The following is a 21,702-nucleotide window of genomic DNA, read 5'->3' as shown; positions in this document are numbered from 1 at the left end:
CTACAGTGAGACTGCTTCCTGGCTCATAGGGATCAGAATGACTTCTCCAAAGAACCAAGAAGCTAAGGGGCAGACAGCGTTTTAAAAGGTAAAAAAATGGGGATGACAGATTAGTACAGACCTCATTTGATGACTGTACACATTACATGGTCTAATTCCCATAAAGTGCTTAGGACTGTGACTGGCATGTAATAAGTACTCAATAAATGTTAACTATTATCTTATTTTGAGCATGGAGTTTTTACTGGCTGTTGCACAGTGCTGTGTAAGTTCCCTAAAGACACTAAGGAATCCTCCAGGCCAGTTTTAACAGGCACTGTTGCTGCATTCTTGTGCTTAAGTTGAAGACTTCCTCCTTCAGTCACTTGTTCCAGGATGCATTTGTGTGAGGTAGGGAATCTGGCCCCAAGCATGGAAGACAAGTTTAAGATTTGGAAGTAAAGTATAGTAAGATTGAGGTAGCAATGACAAGACTGAGCTTGCAAAAACCCTGATGACAGAACCGCTCTCCTGCACTATTTCTCATCCTCCACACCCGCCTTCGTCAGAACACCAGTGACTGGTTATTATATCAGCATTTATCAGTAAAAAGGGGAAAATACAGACCTGGGCCTTCATGGAAAGTATTTTCACTCTCACAACCAGAATCTCCTGCCTTCAAAAAAATTATTGTTTTAAGATCTTTAACTTTTCCTGCAGCATCTTGATACCCAACTGTTTGAAAAGCATCTTTTCTGAGGAATGGTATTTCGTGGGACAATGTAACGTAGTCTTTGCCAAGTGACTCAGTTTGAGATACATACACACACAAATATTTTTTCGATGTCAAGTGGCCCAAATTTACAGAGAAAAAGTGGGCATTGGTATCAGTTTGATGTCAGGGATTTTCCATGTTTGCAGGGCAGCTTTAAATACAACTTGATTTGAAGGCATTTGAAGGCCAAGCTCCAGCCCCTTGTCAAGATGCTCCTGGCTGTGGTCCTTGCCTCTGCCCTACTCCTCTGCTCTGCGGCCAGCCAGAGCTGTTTGACCTTGACAGGGATCAAGGATGTCGAGTACCTCATCAACAACCTGCAGGTAAGCTGCAGACGGGGGCGCCAGCGGGAAAGGCAATTATTGAACATTTAAGTGAAATATAAGAGGATGAAAAATGCACCACCCACCATGGGTTCTTGTTTCTCCACTTACTTTTTTAGAAACATCCATCTTCAAAATGCAACTGCAGCACCAATGTGAGTAAATGCTCTTCTAAGATCTTTCCAAACTAATTTTAGTTTTCACATCTGGAATCTTCACTCTGAAATTTCTCTTTCGCAGGTGACTGATTGTTCGTGTCTGCCCATTCCTTCTGTAAGTATAGTAAAAGAAAATAATCTTGATCATGTTTTTTTAAAGGCTTTAAGTCAAAATTAATTGTTCTATTTGACATCTGAAATAAGAAACTGTTACTTAGTTACAATTGTTACAGATTATTAACAATTTTAAAAAGCTTTCAAAACCTTGAAATTCTATGCTATTGATATATACATTTCTTTGCATTTAGTCTCCTTGAGAAGTCTGAACACTTTTCGATATTTAAAAAAGAATCTTGAATGTGTTTTTAGATTAGTGGCCATGTGCACAATTAAATCAAACTGGGACTGAGAATATAACAAATGATATAGTTCATATCACAGTTTTCTAATCCATTTGCTGGTATCTCTAGGGTTGCAAAACAATGTAAATAAAATGACGTCCTTTTGTCCTTCCACTGGCCTAAACTCTCTACATACTTTGCCTTCTCCCTCCCTCCCTCCCTATCCTTCTGCTTAGCTGATTTAGAGTGGCTATTGCAAGGTTTGAAGCCTGCCTTCCAGGAGGATAGGGTGTCTGAGATTGTGGGTGGAGGGAAAGTGAAAAGGGTTTCCAGGGAGTCATTCCCCACTTTGGCGGAGAGGAAGCGTGGCAGGAATTTCCTGGTTAAGGTGAGGAAGCAGCACCTACCCAAGGTGCTGTTGTGCTTGACTCTCTCACAAGCCAGGCCTGGGAGAACCTGAGCTTTTCACCACAGCTGAGGTCAGGTGTCACTCCCTATCACAGTCCATCTGTTATGCCTTCTGAGGAGGAACCACACATTTATGGCCCAGCCCATTCCCTCAGTTTTTAATCCATGGTGTTAGCTACTGCTGAAACAATGGCAGTATTCAACTGGCACATCCCATCAGGCTGGTGTGAAAAGGCTTTTCCTTTCTCTGTACTTTCAAACTCACTATGACAAGACTTGGAACAAGGAAGCGTCCTTTGAAAAGTAGACTCAGCACTGGCTGTTTCCTGGGGTCCACAGGCCTCATGTTCCCTGGGGCACAACATACTGGAAATCTTCAGGGAGTATCACTGTGGGAAAAGAGCCTTACCTTGAAATATTGAAGATCATTTCCTAGCCTGGCAAGGGACCTGTCTAAAAAACAATGCAAGTTTAGATTACATTGGTTAAGTTAAAATAGCCTCTAAAAGCATTCTCTTTGTGATTCCTACTCAAAGCTGTCCTCTGTGTGTTTCTTTTCCTAAATCCTTGTTATTTACCAGGACACCTGCACCTCAGCATGCTTCCAGGAGGGTCTGTCGCAGATGACCAACACCACAGTGAAAACAAGTTTCCCGCTGATTTTCAATCGGGTGAAGAAAACAGTTGAGGCCCTCCAGAGCAACAAGTGTGGAGTGAGTGTGTTTTTATCTGTGATGTGCTCTGGTTAGTTATTTTTGTGTGAATGTCAATGCCAACTCCATCTGAATGAGAAAGGGTGATAAAGTTGGAACTGGTAGTTCAAGGTTGATTAGGGACATATAAGAAATTTAATCAGAGCAAGAGAATTAAAGTGAGATCTGCCCGGATGGCTCATTGTTTCCGCTCCCTTTAAAAAACACTCACCCCTGTGTTGGCTTTTACTTCTCTCCACCTCTTGAATAATGAAAGAATCTAGCCTGATTGTAATTAGAAGCTAAAATCTAGAGAATCAGGGCTGTAGGCCATACAGTTCTACATAATCGTAGAGATTCAGTTTGCCGAGTGGATATTCTGGCCTGTAAGTTAAAGTTTTCTTTCCATCGGCCAAGGAGGTGTTTAAGGGAAGACACATCCACATCCACGTGGAAGCTTGTCATCTGCCCTAAATGTCCATCAGCGCATCCTCTTCTTGAGCATACACCCTGCGCTGGAGGAGAGGGGAGGGAGTGAACTTTTTTCATTACCGTCACCCTGTGAGGGCCCCTCCTCACTCAGCTACTGAACTGCGGGCGTTTCTGCCATCAACAGCATGCAGTTCTAAATGCTTAATATATACCGTTTCATTGAATACCTACCTTAATGACAATTGTCAGATTTACCACCCTCACATTGTAGAGGCAGAAACTGAGGCTCAGTGAGGTTAACTGATTTGCCCAAGGCTGCATATTTAATAAGTGGCAGTGCTGAGATTTGAACTCTGGTCTATGGGACTCCTAAATCCCGCTCTTAGTCATTGTGCTATAAAATGACCTTGGAAGGACAGCCAAAAAGGACAAAAACAAAATTTTAAGCCTCAAAGCATCCCAAGAAGGTTTCCTCAAATGAGGAGATTTAGAGATTTAGGGTCACTTGATGTGTGTGTGTCTGTGTGTGTGTGTGGCAAGCAGACCCCTGAAATCCTACTTCAAAGTCAAGCACCTATGCCGCCTACACAAAATGTTAGCAACTCCCCATCCATTTGCTCCATGCCTCAAGCCCCCCACTGCCAGCACACCCCCCCCCCCCCTGCCCCCCCCCCCCCCCCCCGTCCACTCACCAGGCTCTGGGCAGGGTGGTTCCTGGGGCTGCTGGGTTCCATACTGTTTTAGTCACTCTGCCTTTGTCAACTTTTATCCCAACAGTCTTTTTCCTGTGAACAGCCATGCAACCAAACCACAGCAGGCAATATGCTGACATTTCTGAAGACTCTCCTGGAAAGTTTCCAGAAAGAAAGGATGAGAGGCAGAGTGTGAAGCTGAAATGTTATTTATTCTATTTATTGAATTTAGAAAGCCTCCTCTTTAAGTTGTGGCAATTAAAAAATCAAATAAGCCATGCTAAGTCAAAATCAGTTTTAATAGTTTGTTTAAAATTTTATATCTTTATTTTGGAATAAACAGATCTTGGAAAAAAACTCAAGTCTGGTCTCCAGGTGCTTATTTGTTCCTTGATGCTCAGAACAAAGAAAGCTGCAAGTCTGTCAATGGGCTGATGGGTCGAATACTCCTGTAATAACAGTAAGACTCGTTATCCTCAACACAGACTTGAAGCCTCGTGAACCGTGTCTGGGCTGTTAGGAACAAGGCCGCACAGCAGGAAGAGAGTGGCAAGCGAGCAAAGCTTCATCTGTCGCTCCCCATGGCTCACATTACTGCCTGAACCATCCCCCAGCCCCCCCACACACCCCCATCTGTGGGGAAATTGTCTACCATGAAACTGGTCCCTGGTGCCGAAAAGGCTGGGGGCCACTGGTTTAGAGGAATCTACTAAGGGCAGTATTTTTCTAGGTACTGGTAAAATTAAAATTGCTTCTCCCTATGGGGCTAGACCATCCTTTGGTACTTTTGGTGTCAATAATACATACAGTTCAGAGCACCCAGAGCCAGGATTCCTCAAAGGGATTTCTGTCGGTTACAATGTCAAGAAATATCCATGTGACCTGCACAGCAAACAGGCCTTGGCCAGAGGTGAGGTTCTCTGATGATATGGGCAGTGTGGTCCCTGTAGCTGTGCAGCTCCATTAGTGACGGGGGTGGCGTGAAATTCGCCTTCCACCTGCAGCCACGCCCCTCCCGCATAGGGGAAGTGGAGGAGTTTTAGCAAAGGGCGCCCAGGTCAGGGGAGTGTTTTATTATTTGGTGCAGAAATGGTGGGTCCATGGGTACGTCCAATCATAATTATTTTAGTCTTAGTTTTGACAGAAAGAGCCAAGTTTCTCAGTGATTAACTGACGGTGACATGTCTATCAAAGGGCAACAAGCTGGATCTCTAAGTCCAGAGGCTTTCTGCTCACTGGTTTAAACTCTGTCTTCCCTCAGTGCTGAAGGTCATCAGGCATGTTGCAGGGGACACAGACCTCCATACAGACAGACAACAGTCATAGTCTGTTGACCCATCGGCTTCCCGAGAAAAGGGAGAACATCACGTGGCAGGGGGGTGGGAGTGGGGTATAGGTTCTGTCGAGGACGTTTCCTCAGGACCTCTCATAGCATGAGAATTCGTGCTCCAGCTATTACTGTTTAAATGAGTATCGCCCAGCATCTCCTATATTATTTCCTCCCCGAGACTCACAGTCTGACCCCTAAGTGTCCTCAGTGCCCTTCCTCTTGGCACCCAGCTCCCAGCAATGGAGGCCTGCCCTGCAGGGTGAGTCGAATGCGGGGTCCGGCTGTGGCTGCTGTGCCAGCTCCCTAGCTGGCCTGCGGATTCCCATGGACAAAGCGCTGAGAAAATGGTCTATCAAATAACATAGTTACTATTATTTATTAATATTAATCATGTAATGATTAAGCCCTTACTCTATATGTACTAAGCATGCATTACCTCATTTAATCTCCTAATAAACCGTAGGAGGTAGGTATTATTATTTCTGTTTTACAGATGAGGAAATTAAGGCTCAGAAACGTTAAGTGACCTTCCCAAGGTCCCACGGGTGGTAAGAGTTAGAGTAGAGATCCAACCCCAGCTACCTCTGATTCCAAACTCTTTGCTCTCTCCATTCTGCTTTTTTCTTACTCTATATATCGTGTCTGTGTTGTGTTCCCTCTGACTACAGCCTGACAGTAAAAAAGATTCATAATAATATGGGTCCACATTCCATTTTCCAAAAACCTGGGGACCAGAGAGCTTTCAGAATTCAAACTGTTTACCTGTTTAGAAAGAGAATACACAGTTCACACTTCTTACATTACACAACATCCATAGCAGGGCCTGGGGCAGGATCCTGTAATTAAACACATTAATATTCTGCAAAAAACAGAGGAGCAATCGCATGAGGTAGTCAGCTTTGGCAACCAAATGAATCTCAACAAATCTTGGGCTTTCAGAGCTGCTTGGATTTCAACATTATGATGAGGGATTTGTGGGCATTTCTTTAGCTCTGGCCCCACTTACAGAAAGGGGGGGCCCTCTCTTTGCACTGGGCACCTCCAGGAGGGACGGAGACCTCTGTGGCTCCCTGGACAGCCCGCTGTGGCATCCAGGTTGTGGCAGCAGGGCCTTCTCCTCTCCTCTCCTCTCCTCTCCTCCATCTGGGTTTTCTGAATGACTGGCCCCAGACGCAGAGCTGTGCCACGTTATACAACATGGTTTACAGCCTGCAGCCTTGGAAGCCGCCCCCTCAGCAATGCTCACCCCACACGGGCATCACAACAAGGACAGACGCTAGCGGTTGGTGATGGTTTCACAACACAACCTGGGGATGCAATCAGCTGCCGGAGAAGATGGGCAGAGAGATAGGCTGCAACCCACTGTCACAGCTTAGTCACCAGCAGAGCTTGGCGGTTTCCCTTGGCTTTTCTGCAAAGGTGGCGTTACCCACCGGATGCACCCCTGCAGCCAGTTCAAAGCAGGATTCTCAGGGCCTGTCTGTGACGAGGTGCCCTGTCATTGCTCTCCTTCCTGTGCCAGAGGAGTTGAGATTTATCTAGAAGTCACCTTGGAGAAAGGAGAAAAAAGAAGGACTAACATTTATTGTTTGCTGTGTACCAGGCACTCGGTTAATGATGTTTTGTTCAACATCTAGTTGGATCTTTACAACAAGCCCATGAGGTTGGTGTAGAATTATTGTCTGCAATTATGCCTAGTGCACAGATGGGGAAACCAAGGCCCAGAAAGTTTACCTGGTTACATAACTTGCCAGGGGCAAACTGCTCACAAGTGGAAAAGCCAAGATTCCAGCTCAGGTAACTGACTCTAGAGCTACATTCTTAAATCTGACCCACAGGAGGGTGTCGGCTCTCAACACAGTCAGTCTCAACAACCTGGCTGCCTTGTCCAGGTTGCCAGGCCCCCAGCAGAGTTGTGCCCAGGAGATTCCAGATCAGGGCACATTGTCACTGGCCAAAGCCAAGCCCAGATGCTTCTGGCCTGAAAGCTGACCAGTCCACATCCGTCTGTCTGTCTCTCCCTCTCTGCCCATCCATCCCATTTGAGGCAGGAGGATACTGTGCAGTCTCAGCCCTGCAATTCCTTTCCTACCCTGCTCCCCTCCTCATTCACCCCAGACCAACACCTTTCTTCCTCTGCAAAGGGAGCGCTCAGCAGAAATGCAAAGACCATTCACCCATTGAAAGTGTACAACTCAGTGGATTTGAGTATATTCACAGGGCTGTGCAACCATCACCACAATCTGATTTCAGAACATTTTCGTCACCCGCAAAAGAAACCCTGTACACATTAGCAGCCATTCCCCATCCTCCCTTCCCCCAGCCTAATCAACTAATAGTCTACTTTCTGTCTCTGCTGTATAAATTTACCTCTTCTGGATTTTTCCTATAATTGGAATATGACGTGTTCTTCTGGGACTGGCATCTTTGACTTACCATGATGCTTTCAAGGTTCATTATGTTGTAGCACGTATCAGTACTTCATTTCTTTTTATTTTTTTAATTTTAATTTTATTATGATTATTATTTTGGCCACGCCGTGCTGCATGTGAGATCTTAGTTCCCCCACCAGGGATAGAACCCACGTCCCATGCAGTGGAAGTATAGAGTCTTAACCACTGACCACCAGGGAAGTTCCACTTCATTTCTTTTTATAGCCAAATAATATTTCTTTGCATGGATATACGGCATTTTACTTATCCATTCATCAGTTGATAGACATTTGTGTTGATTCCACTCTTTGGCTATTATGAATAATGCTGCTATGAACATTCATTTAAAGGTTTTTTGTGTGAACATGTTTTCATTTCTCTTGGGTATATACCTATGAGTAGAATTGCTAGGTCATAAGGTAATGCTATATTTAACTTCTGAGGAACTGCCAAGCTGTTTTCGAAAGTGGCTGCACCATTTTACATTTCTACTCAGCAATGTATGAGGGTTCCAATTTCTCCACTTCTTTGTCATCATTTGTTATTTTCTGTCCTTTTGATTATAGCCGTCCTAGTGGGTATAAGGTGGTCTCTCGTGGTAGCTTTGACTTGCTTTTCCCTTATAACTAGTGATGCATCTTTTCATGTGCTCATTGGCCACTTGTATAGAAATATCTATTCAAATCCTTTGCCCATTCTTTTTAAATTTTTTAATTTAATTTTATTTTTTTATACAGCAGCTTATTAGTCATCCATTTTATACACATCAGTGTATACATGTCAATCCCAATCGCCCGATTCAGCACACCACCATCCCCCCCTGCTGCTTTCCCCCCTTGGCGTCCATACATTTGCTCTCTACATCTGTGTCTCAACTTCTGCCCTGCAAACCCGTTCATCTGTATCATTTTTCTAGGTTCCACATATATGCGTTAATATACAATATTTGTTTTTCTCTTTCTGACTTACTTCACTCTGTATGACAGTCTCTAGCTCCATCCACGTCTCAACAAATGACACAATTTCGTTCCTTTTTATGGCTGAGTAATATTCCATTGTATATATGTACCACAACTTTTTTATCCATTCGTCTGTGGATGTGCACTTAGGTTGCTTCCATGACCTGGCTATTGTAAATGGTGCTGCAATGAACATTGGGGTGCATGTGTCTTTTTGAATTATGCTTTTCTGTGGGTATATGCCCAGTAGTGGGATTGCTGAGTCATATGGTAATTCTATTTTTAGTTTTTTAAGGAACCTCCATACTGTTCTCCATTGTGGCTGTATCAATTTACATTCCCACCAACAGTGCAAGAGGGTTCCCTTTTCTCCACACCCTCTCCAGCATTTGTTGTTTGTAGGTTTTCTGATAATGCCCATTCTAACTGGTGTGAGGTGGTACCTCATGGTAGTTTTGATTTGCATTTCTCTAATAATTAGTGATGTTGAGCAGCTTTTTATGTGTTTCTTGGCCATCTGTGTGTCTTCTTTGGAGAAATGTCTATTTAGGTCTTCTGCCCATTTTTGGATTGGGTTGTTTGTTTTCGTAATATTGAGCTGCATGAACTGTTTTTATATTTTGGAGATTAATCCTTTGTCCATTGATTCATTTGCAAATATTTTCTCCCATTCTGAGGGTTGTCTTTTCGTCTCCTTTATTGTTTCCTTTGCTGTGCAAAGCTTTGAAGTTTCATTAGGTCCCATTTGTTTATTTTTGTTTTTATTTCCATTACTCTAGGGGGTGAATCAAAAAAGATCTTGCTGTGATTTATGTCAAAGAGTGTTCTTCCTATGTTTTCCTCTGAGAGTTTGATAGTGTCCGGTCTTACATTTAGGTCTCGAATCCATTCTGAGTTTATTTTTGTGTATGGTGTTAGGCAGTGTTCTAATTTCCTTCTTTTACAGGTAGCTGTCCAGTTTTCCCAGCACCACTTATTGAAGAGGCTGTCTTTTCTCCATTGTATAACCTTGCCTCCTTTGTCATAGATTAGTTGACCATAGGTGCGTGGGTTTATCTCTGGGTTTTCTATCTTGTTCCATTGATCTATGTTTCTGTTTTTGTGCCAGTACCATATTGTCTTGATTACTGTACCTTTATAGTATAGTCTGAAGTCAGGGAGTCTGATTCCTCCAGCTCCGTTTTTTCCCCTCAAGACTGCTTTTGCTATTAGGGGTCTTTTTTGTCTCCATACAAATTTTAAGATTTTTTGTTCTAGTTCTGTAAAAAATGCCATTGGTGATTTGATAGGGATTGCATTGAATCTGTAGATTGCTGTGGGTAGTATCATCATTTTCACAATATTGATTTTTCCAATCCAGGGACATGGCATATCTCTCCATCTGTTGGTATCATCTTTAATTTCTCTCATCAGTGTCTTATAGCTTTCTGCATACAGGTCTTTTGTCTCCCTACGTAGGTTTATTCCTAGGTATTTTATTCTTTTTGTTGCAATGGTAAATGGGAGTGTTTCCTTAATTTCTCTTTCAGATTTTTCATCATTAGTGTATAGGAATGCAAGAGATTTCTATGCATTAATTTTGTATCCTGCAACCTTGCCAAATTCATTGATTAGCTCTAGTAGTTTTCTGGTGGCATCTTTAGGATTCTCCCTGTATAGTATCATGTCATCTGCAAACAGTGACAGTTTTATTTCTTCTTTGCCAATTTGTATTCCTTTTATTTCTTTTTCTTCTCTGATTGCCATGGCTAGGACTTCCAAAACTATGTTGAATAATAGTGGTGAGAGTGGACATCCTTATCTTGTTCCTGATCTTAGAGGAAATGCTTTCAGTTTTTTACCATTGAGAATGATGTTTGCTGTGGGATTGTCGTATATGGCCTTTATTATGTTGAGGTAGGTTCCTTCTATGCCCACTTTCTGCAGGGTTTTATCACAAATGGGTGTTGAATTTTGTTGACAGCTTTCTCTGCATCTATTGAGATGATCATATGGTTTTTCTCCTTCAACTTGTTAATATGGTATATCACATTGATTGACTTGCGTTTATTGAAGAGTCCTTGCATCCCTGGGATAAATCCCACTTGATCATGGTGTATGATCCTTTTAATGTGTTGTTGGATTCTGTTTGCTAGTATTTTGCTGAGGATTTTTGCATCTGTGTTCATCTGTGATATTGGTCTGTAATTTTCTTTTTTTGTAGTATCTTTGTATGGTTTTGGTATCAGCATGATGGTGGCCTCACAGAATGACTTTGGGAGTGTTCCTTCCTCTGCAATGCTTTGGAAGAGTTTGAGAAGGATAGGTGTTAGCTCTTCTCTAAATGTTTGATAGAATTCACCTGTGAAGCCATCTGGTCCTGGACTTTTGTTTGTTGGAAGATTTTTAATCACAGTTTCAATTTCATTACTTGTGACTGGTCTGTTCATATTTTCTATTTCTTCCTGGTTCAGTCTTGGAAGGTTATACCTTTCTAAGAATTTCTCCACTTCTTCCAGGTTGTCCATTTTATTGGCATAGAGTTGCTTGTAGTAGTCTCTTAGGATGCTTTGTATTTCTGCGGTGTCTGTTGTAACTTCTCCTTTTTCACTTCTAATTTTACTGATTTGAATCCTCTCCCTCTTTTTCTTGATGAGTCTGGCTAATTATTTATCAATTTTGTTTATCTTCTCAAAGACCCAGCTTTTAGCTTTATTGATCTTTGCTATTGTTTTCTTTGTTGCTATTTCATTTATTTCTGCTCTGATCTTTATGATATCTTTCCTTCTGCTAACTTTGAGTTTTCTTTGTTCTTCTTTCTCTAGTTCCTTTAGGTGTAAGGTTAGATTGTTTATTTGAGACTTTTCTTGTTTCTTGAGGTAGGCTTGTATAGCTATAAACTTCGCTCTTAGAACTGCTTTTGCTGCATCCCATAGGTTTTGGATTGTCGTGTTTTCATTGTCATTTGTCTCTAGGTATTTTTTGATTTCCTCTTTCATTTCTTCAGTGATCTCTTGGTTATTTAGTAACGTACTGATTAGCCTCCATGTGTTTGTGTTTTTTATGTTTTTTTCCCTGTAATTCATTTCTAATCTCATAGTGTTGTGGTCAGAAAAGATGCTTGATATGATTTCAATTTTCTTAAATTTACTGAGGCTTGATTTGTGACCCAAGATGTGATCTATCCTGGAGAATGTTCCGTGCGCACTTGAGAAGAAAGTGTAATCTGCTGTTTTGGGATGGAATGTCCTATAAATATCAATTAAATCTGTCTGGTCTATTGTGTCATTTAAAGCTTCTGTTTCCTTATTTTTTTTCATTTTGGATGATCTGTCCTTTGGTGTAAGTGAGGTGTTAAAGTCCCCCACTATTATTGTCTTACTGTCGATTTCCTCTTTTATAGCTGTTAGCACTTGCCTTATGTATTGAAGTGTTCCTATATTGGGTGCATATATATTTATAATTGTTATATCTTCTTCTTGGATTGATCCCTTGATCATTATGTAGTGTCCTTCCTTGTCTCTTGTAATATTCTTTATTTTAAAGTCTATTTTATCTGATATGATTATTGCTACTCCAGCTTTCTTTCAATTTCCATTTTCATGGAATATCTTTTTCCAACCCCTCACTTTCAGTCTGTATGTGTCCCTGGGTCTGAAGTGGGTCTCTTGTAGACACCATATATATGGGTCTTGTTTTTGTATCCATTCAGCAAGCCTGTGTCTTTTGGTTGGAGCATTTAATCCATTCACATTTAAGGTAATTATCTATATGTATGTTCCTATGACCATTTTCTTAATTGTTTTGGGTTTGTTTTTGTAGGACCTTTTCTTCTCTTGTGTTTCCCACTTAGAGAAGTTCCTTTAGCATTTGTTGTAGAGCTGGTTTGGTGGTGCTGAATTCTCTTAGCTTTTCCTTGTCTGTAAAGCTTTTGATTTCTCCATCGAATCTGAATGAGATCCTTGCCGGGTAGAGTAATCTTGGTTGTAGGTTTTTCCCTTTCATCACTTTAAGTATATCATGCCACTCCCTCTGGCTTGTAGAGTTTCTGCTGAGAAATCAGCTGTTAACCTTATGGAGTTCCCTTGTATGTTATTTGTCGTTTTTCCCTTGCTGCTTTTAATAATTTTTCTTTGTCTTTAATTTTTGCCTATTTGATTACTATGTGCCTCAGAATGTTTCTCCTTGGGTTTATCCTGTATGGGACTCTGCGCTTCCTGGACTTGGGTGGCTATTTCCTTTCCCATGTTAGGGAAGTTTTCGACTATAATCTCTTCAAATATTTTCTTGGGTCCTTTCTCTGTTCTCCTTCTGGGACCCCTATAATGCGAATGTTGCTGCGTTTAATGTTGTCCCAGAGGTCTCTTAGGCTGTCTTCATTTCTTTTCATTCTTTTTTCTTTATTCTGTACCGCAGCAGTGAATTCCACCATTCTGTCTTCCAGGTCACTTATCCGTTCTTCTGCCTCAGTTATTCTGCTATTGATTCCTTCTAGTGTAGTTTTCATTTCAGTTATTGTATTGTTCATCTCTGTTTGTTTGTTCTTTTTATTTTATTTTTCTTGCGGTATGCGGGCCTCTCACCACTGTGGCCTTTCCCACTGCGGAGCACAGACTCCAGACGTGCAGGCCCAGAGGCCATGGCTCACGGGCCCAGCCACTCCGTGGCATGCGGGATCCTCCTGGACCGGGGCATGGACCCACGTCCCCCGCGTCGGCAGGTGGACTCCTAACCACTGTGCCACCAGGGAAGCCCTGTTTGTTTGTTCTTTAATTCTTCTAGGTCTTTGTTAAACATTTCTTGCATCTTCTCGATCTTTGCCTCCATTATTTTTCCGAGGTCCTGGATCATCTTCACTATCATTATTCTGAATTCTTTTTCTGGAAGGTTGCCTATCTCCGCTTCATTTAGTTGTTTTTCTGGGGTTTTATCTTGTTCCTTCATCTGGTACATAGCCCTCTGCCTTTTCATCTTGTCTCTCTTTCTGTGAATGTGGTTTTTGTTCAACAGGCTGCAGGATTGTAGTTCTTCTTGCTTCTGCTGTCCGTCCTGCCTTTGCCCATTTTTAAATTCAGTTATTTGTCTTTTTATAGTTGAGTTGTAAGAGTTCTTTGTACTTCTGGATAAAAGTCCCTTATTTGATATAAGATTTGTAAATATTTTCTCCCATTTTGTGGGTTGTCTTTTTCCTTTTCTTCATGATATTGGTAGCACAGAAGTTTTAAGTTATCATCCAATTTGTCTATTTTCTATTTTGTCACTTACACTTTTGGTATTCTAAGAAATCTTTGCCTAACCCAAGGTCACAAGATTTATTTGTTTGTTTTCTTCTATGAGTTTCATAGTTTTACCTCTTACATCTAGGTCTATGATCCATCTTGGGTTAATTTTCATATATGGTGTGAGATAAGGTTCCAACTTCACTCTTCTGGCATGTGGATACTCAGTTGTCCCAACACCATTTGTTGAAAAGGCTATTCTTTCTCTATTGAATTATCTTGGCACCCACATCAAAAACCAATTGACCATGAATATAAGGGTTTATTTCTGGACTCTCAATTTTATCCCATTGCTCTACGAGTCTATCCTTATGCCAGCACCACACTATCTTGATCACTGCAACCTTGTCATAGGCAAGAGTGAGTCCTCCAACTTGACTCTTCCATATCAAAATTGTTTTGGCTACTCTGGGTCCTTTGCATTTCCATATGAGTTTTAAGATTAGCGTTTCAGTTTTGCTTGTTTGTTTTTTTTTAAAGCTATCTGGGATTTTGAGAGAGATTGCATTAAATCTGTATGTCAATTTGGGAAGTACTGCTATCTTAACAATATTTAGTTTTCTGATCCATGACATAGAGTATCTTTCTATTTATTTAGATCTTTTAAAATTTCTTTCAGTAAGGTTTTGTAGTTTTTAGTGTAAAAACCCTGTACTTTTATTAAAATGTGCCTAAATATTTCATTATTCAAATACTATTGTAAACAGAATTGTTTTCTTAATTTCATTTCTGGTATGTTCATTGCTAAGATATAGAAATACAATTGATTTTTGTAGGTTGATCTTATATCCTGAAACCTTGCTGAACTTGTTTATTTGTTCTAATAGGCTTTAGTGGATTCCTTAGGATTTTCTATATACCAGATCATATCATCTGTAAATAGAAGTAGCTTAGCTCTCCTTTCCAATGTGGATGCCTTATATTTCATTTTCTTGCCTAATTACCTTGGCTACAACATCCAGTGCAATGTTGGATAGAAGTGGTCAGAGTCTTGTTCCTGATCTTAGTAGGAAAGCACCTGTCCTTTCACTATAAGTTTGATGTTGGCTGTGGACTTTTTGTAGATGCCCTGTATCAGGCTGAGGAAGCTCTCTTCTGTTCTCAGTTCATTGAGTGTTTTTATCATGAACAAGTACTGGAGTTTGTCAAATGCTTTTTCTGCATCGACTGAGGTGACTGTCCTTTACTTATTAATATAGATGTTAATTCTTGGCTTTTGAATTTCCAAAGGTAGAGCTCCTAGCTCTAGGGGGAGGAAGTAATATCGTATGGACCGTGGAAGAGAAGTTAGAGAAGATGATAGCAGACACTGGTGAGTGCTTCTCCCCCAGCTGAGCTTGGAGTGGTGGTGGCAGAACTCCAAGGAGGCTTGAGGACCTGAGAAGGGAGGGCTCCTGAGCCACATGTCCTGTGTACCCTGGGAGATGACAATTGGAAAAGAAATTGTCTCCTGCCTCCCATTACATGGTGTGGCATAGGGAGCCCCAGGAAGGTGGGCCTGATGCAGGCCCTTGAGTAGTTCCAGTGTGGAAGGCAAGGCTTTTCCCATAGGACAGAGAGGGGCATGGATGTGTCACGGAGCATGGTAAGGCCAGAGGGGCCTCGGGGTTGGCAGATATGGCAGGCAGGAACCATATGGCCAGGACCAGATGGGAATGAAGATGCTTCCACAGAAGCCACCATGGAGGGAAGGCCATGCCCCAGGACTAGACAGGAAGAATGCTAGCATAGGATGGAGCATCTCCCAAGAGCAAGAAGCCTCTCCCTGTACCCCAAACCCTGAGAATCTAAAGTCACCCCAGGAGAGGGAGAAGAAGGAGAAAATCCTGAACTGGCTATATTTAACTTGGAATTTCTGAGTTTTACATCTGAAATGGCAAAATTACTTTTTCTGCCACCAGGTAGAATGGAAGCTTGAAAAAAACTAAATTTAAAAAAAAAAAAGCAAGCTTCTTTTATTTTTTGTACGCCTGTGGCCAAGTCAATCAACAAACACCAGTAAAGCACGCAAGGAGTGCCAGGTGCTGGGCTTGCCACAGCGGTGAGTAAGACACAGTGGTGTCTTCATAATCTACAGGTGTGGAGGGGAGCGACACCCGGCACAAGGCAGTTAGGGGTGGGTGCTGTGACTGGTGAGGGTGACTGGGCCCAGAGCACGCTGGCTTCTCCCCACTCTCCACCAGCAGCCGGAAAAAGTAGACATTCTCTGGATGGTTTTTCTGGCTCCCAGGTGCTCACGGGTTGGACTCCTCTGCTTGACCAAATGTTTCCTGGAAACTTCATTGATATCAGCCTGTCAGAGAGAGGCACTGGGAGTCAGAACCCTGGAGGACTTGAATCAATGACTCGACAGATATCCTGGGCATCAGAAAGGTCACATCAGCATCTGTATCCACCCCCCCCCCAAGCATGCATATCGGAGGTCTACTTGGGGGTCCAGAGGCCCAGGAGCCAAGCATCTGTAGAAGTCAGAGTTTTAGAGGCAGAGACAAGGCTCAGGGACCACTGATGCAGCCACTCTGTGTCACCCCATGAAAAACGCCAACAACCCAGACTCAGAGAGAGGAAGACAGCCTGAAACCGAAACAGGAAAAATCACAGAGTACCCAACCTCCACCACGTTCCTCTGACCCCTATGTTTAGCACTTCACAGTTTAGAAAACCACTTTAGCAATAGAGTCTTACTGAATCCCTGGAAGATAGGTAAGGGAGGTCCACCCAGTGTGGCCACTTTACAGATGAGGAAACTGAGGTCCAGGAGGGCCAAATCTTGCCAAGTTCATGCAGGTAGCTGATTACAGACCCGGAGCTGGAACCAAGGCAAGGTCTCCCTGGTCTGAAGTTAGTTCCACCACAGAGAAGTAAAAGAACAATGACAACAACGAAGATGATGAGATCCCAAAAAACAGGAAGAGAAGTGTCATGGGGCCCGGATGCTCTAACCACTGAAACCAATGTCACTAGGTAACAGGAGCCACGACCTGCGGTGTATTTAGTTGACCTCTGCTGCCACCTAGTGGCTATTCTACAGTTCATCAGCCGAGAGCGCTTTTGGGTGACTGATTTTGTTTTGTAGAGCAGGAGTTCTCAAAGGGAGACCCGTGCTCAAAACTATTTTCATATGACACCAAGATATTATCTGCCTTTTTTACCCTCACATTATCACAAGCTAACAATGGAGTTTTCAGAAAACTACATGGCAAGGGATATCGCAGCCGACCGAAAGCAGAAGCAAATATGGGAATCCAACTGTCCTCTGTTTAAGCCAGACATTAGGAGATTTGCAAAACTGTAAAACAGTGCAACTTTTCTCATTATTTATTTTTGTTTGGAAAGAATAACTGTTTTCATTAAAATATGTGTGCTAAAATGTAATGGGCTTTTATACTTTAAAAATTCTCAGTTTTTACAGATGGCTAAAAGATGCTTAACATTACTAATTATCAGAGAAATGCAAATCAAAACTACAATGAGGTATCACCTCCCACCAGTCAGAATGGCCATCTTCAAAAAGTCTACAAACAATAAATGCTGGAGAGGGTGTGGAGAAAAGGGGACCCTCCTGCATCGTTGGTGGGAATGTAAATTGGTACAACCACTATGGAGAACAGCATGGAGGTTCCTTAAAAAACTAAAAATAGAGCTACCATATGATCCAGTAATCCCATTTCTGGGAATATATCTGGAAAAAAAACATGGTTCAAAAGGATACATGCATCCCAACTGCAGTGCTGTTTACAGTGGCCAAGACATGGAAGCAATCTAAATGTCCATTGACAGAGGAGTGCATAAAGAAGATGTGGTACATACATACACTGGAATATTACTCAGCCACAAAAAAGAACGAAATAATGCCATCTGCAGCAACATGGATGGACCTAGAGATCGTCATACTGAGTGAAGTACCGATAAGTCAGACAGAGAAAGACAAATATCATATGATATCACTTACATGTGGAATCTAAAAAAATGGTACAAATGAACTTATTTACAAAAGAGAGATAGAGTTACAGATGTAGAAAACAAACTTATGGTTACCGGGGGGAAGGGGGGGGAGGAATAAATTGGGAGATAGGGATTGACATCTACACACTACTATATATAAAATTGATAACTAATAAGGACCTATTGTATAGCACAGGGACCTCAATACTCTGTAATGACCTATATGGAAAAAGAATCAAAAAGAGTAGATATATGTATTCGTATAACTGATTCACTTTGCTGTACACCTGAAACTAACACAACATTGTAAAAATTCTGTTTTAATTTCTGTAAATGTTATAATCTACATAAACAAAAATTCCTTGCGGCCCTCCGTAATTTTACAGAGTGAAAGGACTGCTGTGGAGAGCCTCTGCTGTAGAATAATGGCTATTGGTATTCTTTTTGCTGTCCCCAGAAAGGCAAAAGGGCAAGTCTGAAGTTCTTCAAGACCAGGATACAGGCACCAAACCTGGTGCTTAGCGTGAAATTCTGTTCTGTCTTCAGCCTCTCTGAAAAATGGAATTCTGGGACTTCCCTGGCGGTCCAGTGGTTAAGACTTTGCAGTCCCAACGCAGGGGGCACAGGTTCGATCCCTGGTCGGGGAACTAAGATCCCACATGCCGCAGGACTCAGCCAAAAGAAAAAAGAAAAAAAATGGAATTCCATTTGTAAACATATTCCTGAAGATGACACAGATCAGCCTGTACTAAGGTTCCCGAGGGCAGGATCCCTGCCATGGTCACCCAGCATGCCTAGCACAAGCACCTGGTACAGAGTCAGATTCAACACACATCTTTTGGGTTGAGTGTATGACGTGTGGACTAAGGAAAACCCCCAAACTGTTGGTCCCAATTATTCCACAAGATTATCTCCTCCAGGAGAATCTAACAGGAATTGGGGCCATTGCTGGTTGACCCCTCCCAGTACTGGCCACACATGAGGTTTGTCTGGGTTGGGGTCGAGTGCCTTCATTAAGGTTGAGGCCCATCCTTTTGCTGTCCAGGTGTTCCTGTGTGTGTGTGTGTGTGCAGAAAGTGTGCTGCAGGCTGTGTATAACTGGCACGGGGGTGGGCAGGGCAGGCAGAGGAAGGGCTGTTACTTAGAGCCTGAAGTTGGCCTGTGCAGCTGAGCCAGCGGGAACCCGAGAAATAAGTGCCCAGCATGGAACCCAGCTCTGCAAATAGATGTGGCTTTATTTTTAAAAATTATAAAATCAATATATGCTCACTGTAAAAGATTGAAACACTATAGTGGTGCACAGAGAAATCACCATCATCATCAAAGTAGAAATTGAAAGCCTTCCCCCAATTCCATATTCCCAAAATAGCCACTATTAAGTTTGGTGTGTATCCTTCCAGATTCTTTTCAATATCTATATAATTATGCATAATTAGAATATATTTATATAACATATATATATTTTAAAAATTAATTTATTTTTATTTTTGGCTGTGTTGTGTTGCTGTGCGCGGGCTTTCTTTAGTTGCGACAAGAGGGGGCTACACTTCGTTGCAGTGTGTGGGCTTCACGGTGCCTTCTCTTGTTGCAGAGCATGGGCTCTAGGCATGCGGGCTTCAGTAGTTGTGGCTCACGGGCTCAGTAGTTGTGGCACGCAGGCTCAGTAGTTGTGGCGCACAGGTTTAGTTGCTCCGCGGCATGTGGGGTCTTCCCGGGCCAGGGCTCGAACCCGTGTCCCCTGCATTGGCAGGCGGATTCTTAACCACTGCGCCACCAGGGAAGCCCCAACATGTATATTTTTAAAGGAGTAACATCACACATTTTACCCTTCCACTTCATTTTTGCACTTAATATACGGCCAGCATCGTATTTCCATGTTAACTTCCCTCCTTAAATCACGCAGAGGAGCCAAGATGATCAAAAGAAACTGGGACAGGTTCTGACACCTGCAGAAGGTTGTTGGGGATCTCAGCTCATCAGGAGCACCCAGCAGAAGACCCCACCTGGCCTCGTGAACACAATACTCTTCTGAACAAACTGGCCACCAGCAGCAGCGCCAGGAAATGGTCTAGCTGAGGAGGACTTAAGAAACATGTTCTGGGTTGTGCTATACAAAACATCTCAGGTTCCCCCGGGAATGAACCAGATGCTAGTCAGCCTCTCTTCACCAGCATCCATAGTGCCCGCCGGGCCCAGCGATGCATGCAGACCCATCTCTCATGTAAACAGAACCGTCTCTAATACGCCAGAATGGAAGTACCACAGGGGCCCTTCATGGCTGTCCCCAACATCAAGGACAGCGTCTGCATGTAGTAAATGCTCAAAACTGTTTGATGACCGAAGGAATGAGCAAACATCCTGCTGCTAGCGGGGTGAAGAGTTTAGACCACAGCCTACAGAGCTGCCCGGGGACCCCGCAGTGCCAGGGATAGTAAAGGAGAAAAATCAAAGAGACCATACTGAGGGTTTTATTTCAAGCAGGGAACGCTTTGCTACAGTAACAGCATAAGCTGAGGAGATTGAACACTTTCAACTCGGTGCCAGAGCCATGCTTTGTGTTGGTGCTGGGTCTGCTGGGGGAGGGGATTTTCAGAGACATTCTCCAAATCACTCAAGGGGGATGGGAGACAGTGGAAAAATCAAGGAAGACCCTTTCAAGGGGGAAAAAAGGGGTGGTGGTGGGGGAATCTAAGGATATTTTCCCCACCAGGATTTAAGCCAGGAATAGATGCATCGCGCTGGCTGGTGGCGGCTTCCCAGGGCACTGTGTTGAGAAGGATTCGGGAGCTGCATTCAGCTCACGAGGAAGGGGCTGTATGACTGATTAGGGATGCTCTTGGGGGCGTGGAAGTGGCAGTGACATCATGGACACAACAGCAAAAGAGCAGTGGCCTCCCCACGTGGTCCCAGGGAGAAGTAAAATTTAGATTAATGACATCATAATGGAAATCAGACTGTAGACAAAGAGTTCATTTTGTTCTGTTTTGTCCTCCATGTGAAAATAAGGCCCAGAGAACGCCCACCCGACCTGCGCTCAATGCCGCCATCCCGGAGATGTTGCAGCCGCGCATGTCACTGTCCGGGGAAGAGAAACCTGCTACAAGGCTTCCCTGCCGCCCTGCCCACCTGAGGCAGCTGGGGAAAAAGAAGCGAGCTCACCATCTGAGTTCCTCTCCTCACCTGTGTCGAGCGGGCTCCTCTCTGGGCCGGTGACATCCACAGGGGTCTAAGCAGAGGGAAGAATGAGGGTGGTCAGTCTCTTGGAAGCCAGGCGGAAGCATCTGATACAGAAATGTTTTTATTTGGGAGCTTCGAGACAACTCCAGCTCCTCTGTGAATTCCCAGTGAGTTTACAGCAGTCTTGGGGGCAGGGTCTATTTGATCCTGCTTGATATCAGGTGCCAGTGAGGATCTGCAATAGATGGTCATGAATCAAAGGTCCTTCCAAGGCAGCAGCTCAGCGGCCCCAGCCCAGAGGTGAGGAAGAGTGCTTGCAACTGGGAAAGCAGGGATTCCGGAGGTGAGACCGGTTGGCTGAGGGTCGGCGGGGAGGCGTTCTTTCTCTTCAGTAAATTCGCTGCCGCAGGTTCTAGAGATGCCGCCATCAGTATCAGCTGTAGCAGAATGAGGCCCTGGTCAGGTGATGCTGGCTCTGGGAAGAAAGAGGAAAGGTAAGACTTTCATCTAACTGGGGTTATCAGTCAGCGAGATCCAGGAGTCAATCCATCTGAAAACTGTTTTAGTGAAGCAACACTGGGCAAGGTATTGCCATGAGAACAGACTGGGGAAAGGCTATGAGGTTGTCCAGGGTTATCTGTAAAAGTTCGATAAAAGATATTGTAGGAAAACATGTATCTTCCTGCCTTGAAAAATGAATTTTCCTGAAGTTGAAAGTGGGCCAATAAAGTTTGAATATCACAGCAGAGGGCGGACCAGCATCATTCCAGGAAAGTTCTGGGGGCAGGGGATGCTGGCGGG

General features: G+C 43.1%; 3 protein-coding genes across 9 annotated transcripts in view; 1 reads left to right on the top strand and 2 right to left on the bottom strand.

Moving 5' to 3' along the window:
• The window catches only part of LOC114891839 (F-box/LRR-repeat protein 21), a 59,419-nt gene extending 44,658 nt beyond the window's left edge, over positions 1-14,761 (bottom strand). The window contains exons 1-6 of one of the 6 annotated variants that reach the window (XM_029216262.1): positions 14,724-14,761; positions 6,564-6,679; positions 5,893-5,966; positions 3,801-3,954; positions 2,394-2,437; positions 1,189-1,348 (exon numbers count right to left, since the gene is read on the bottom strand). The gene's annotated coding sequence lies outside the window, so the exon portion shown is untranslated. Of the gene's footprint in view, positions 1-1,188; positions 1,349-2,393; positions 2,438-3,800; positions 4,006-5,314; positions 5,389-5,892; positions 5,967-6,136; positions 6,216-6,563; positions 6,680-14,723 lie in introns of those variants that run through there. The other 5 variants (XM_029216261.1, XM_029216259.1, XM_029216258.1 and 2 more) reach the window with 5 other exon arrangements.
• IL9 (interleukin 9) lies at positions 240-4,005 on the top strand. Its single transcript, XM_029216271.1, has 5 exons — positions 240-1,077; positions 1,197-1,232; positions 1,318-1,350; positions 2,566-2,697; positions 3,886-4,005. Exons 1-5 carry the CDS (start codon positions 964-966, stop codon positions 3,994-3,996), a joined length of 426 nt encoding a protein of 141 aa, XP_029072104.1. The 5' UTR covers positions 240-963; the 3' UTR covers positions 3,997-4,005.
• Positions 14,762-21,009: 6,248 nt separating the features above from the next.
• SLC25A48 (solute carrier family 25 member 48) overlaps positions 21,010-21,702 on the bottom strand; it is a 42,582-nt gene continuing 41,889 nt past the window's right edge. For both annotated transcript variants that reach the window (XM_029216264.1, XM_029216266.1), the window contains one exon: positions 21,010-21,376. The gene's annotated coding sequence lies outside the window, so the exon portion shown is untranslated. The remainder of the gene's footprint in view (positions 21,377-21,702) is intronic.

This window comes from Monodon monoceros, unplaced genomic scaffold (assembly GCF_005190385.1).
Source record: "Monodon monoceros isolate NGI ecotype Baffin Bay Population unplaced genomic scaffold, NGI_Narwhal_1 Super_Scaffold_12, whole genome shotgun sequence".
NCBI classification, from domain to species: domain Eukaryota; kingdom Metazoa; phylum Chordata; class Mammalia; order Artiodactyla; family Monodontidae; genus Monodon; species Monodon monoceros.
The sequence above is the reverse complement of the archived record's forward strand: the minus strand, read 5'-3'. Positions and strand labels throughout refer to the sequence as shown.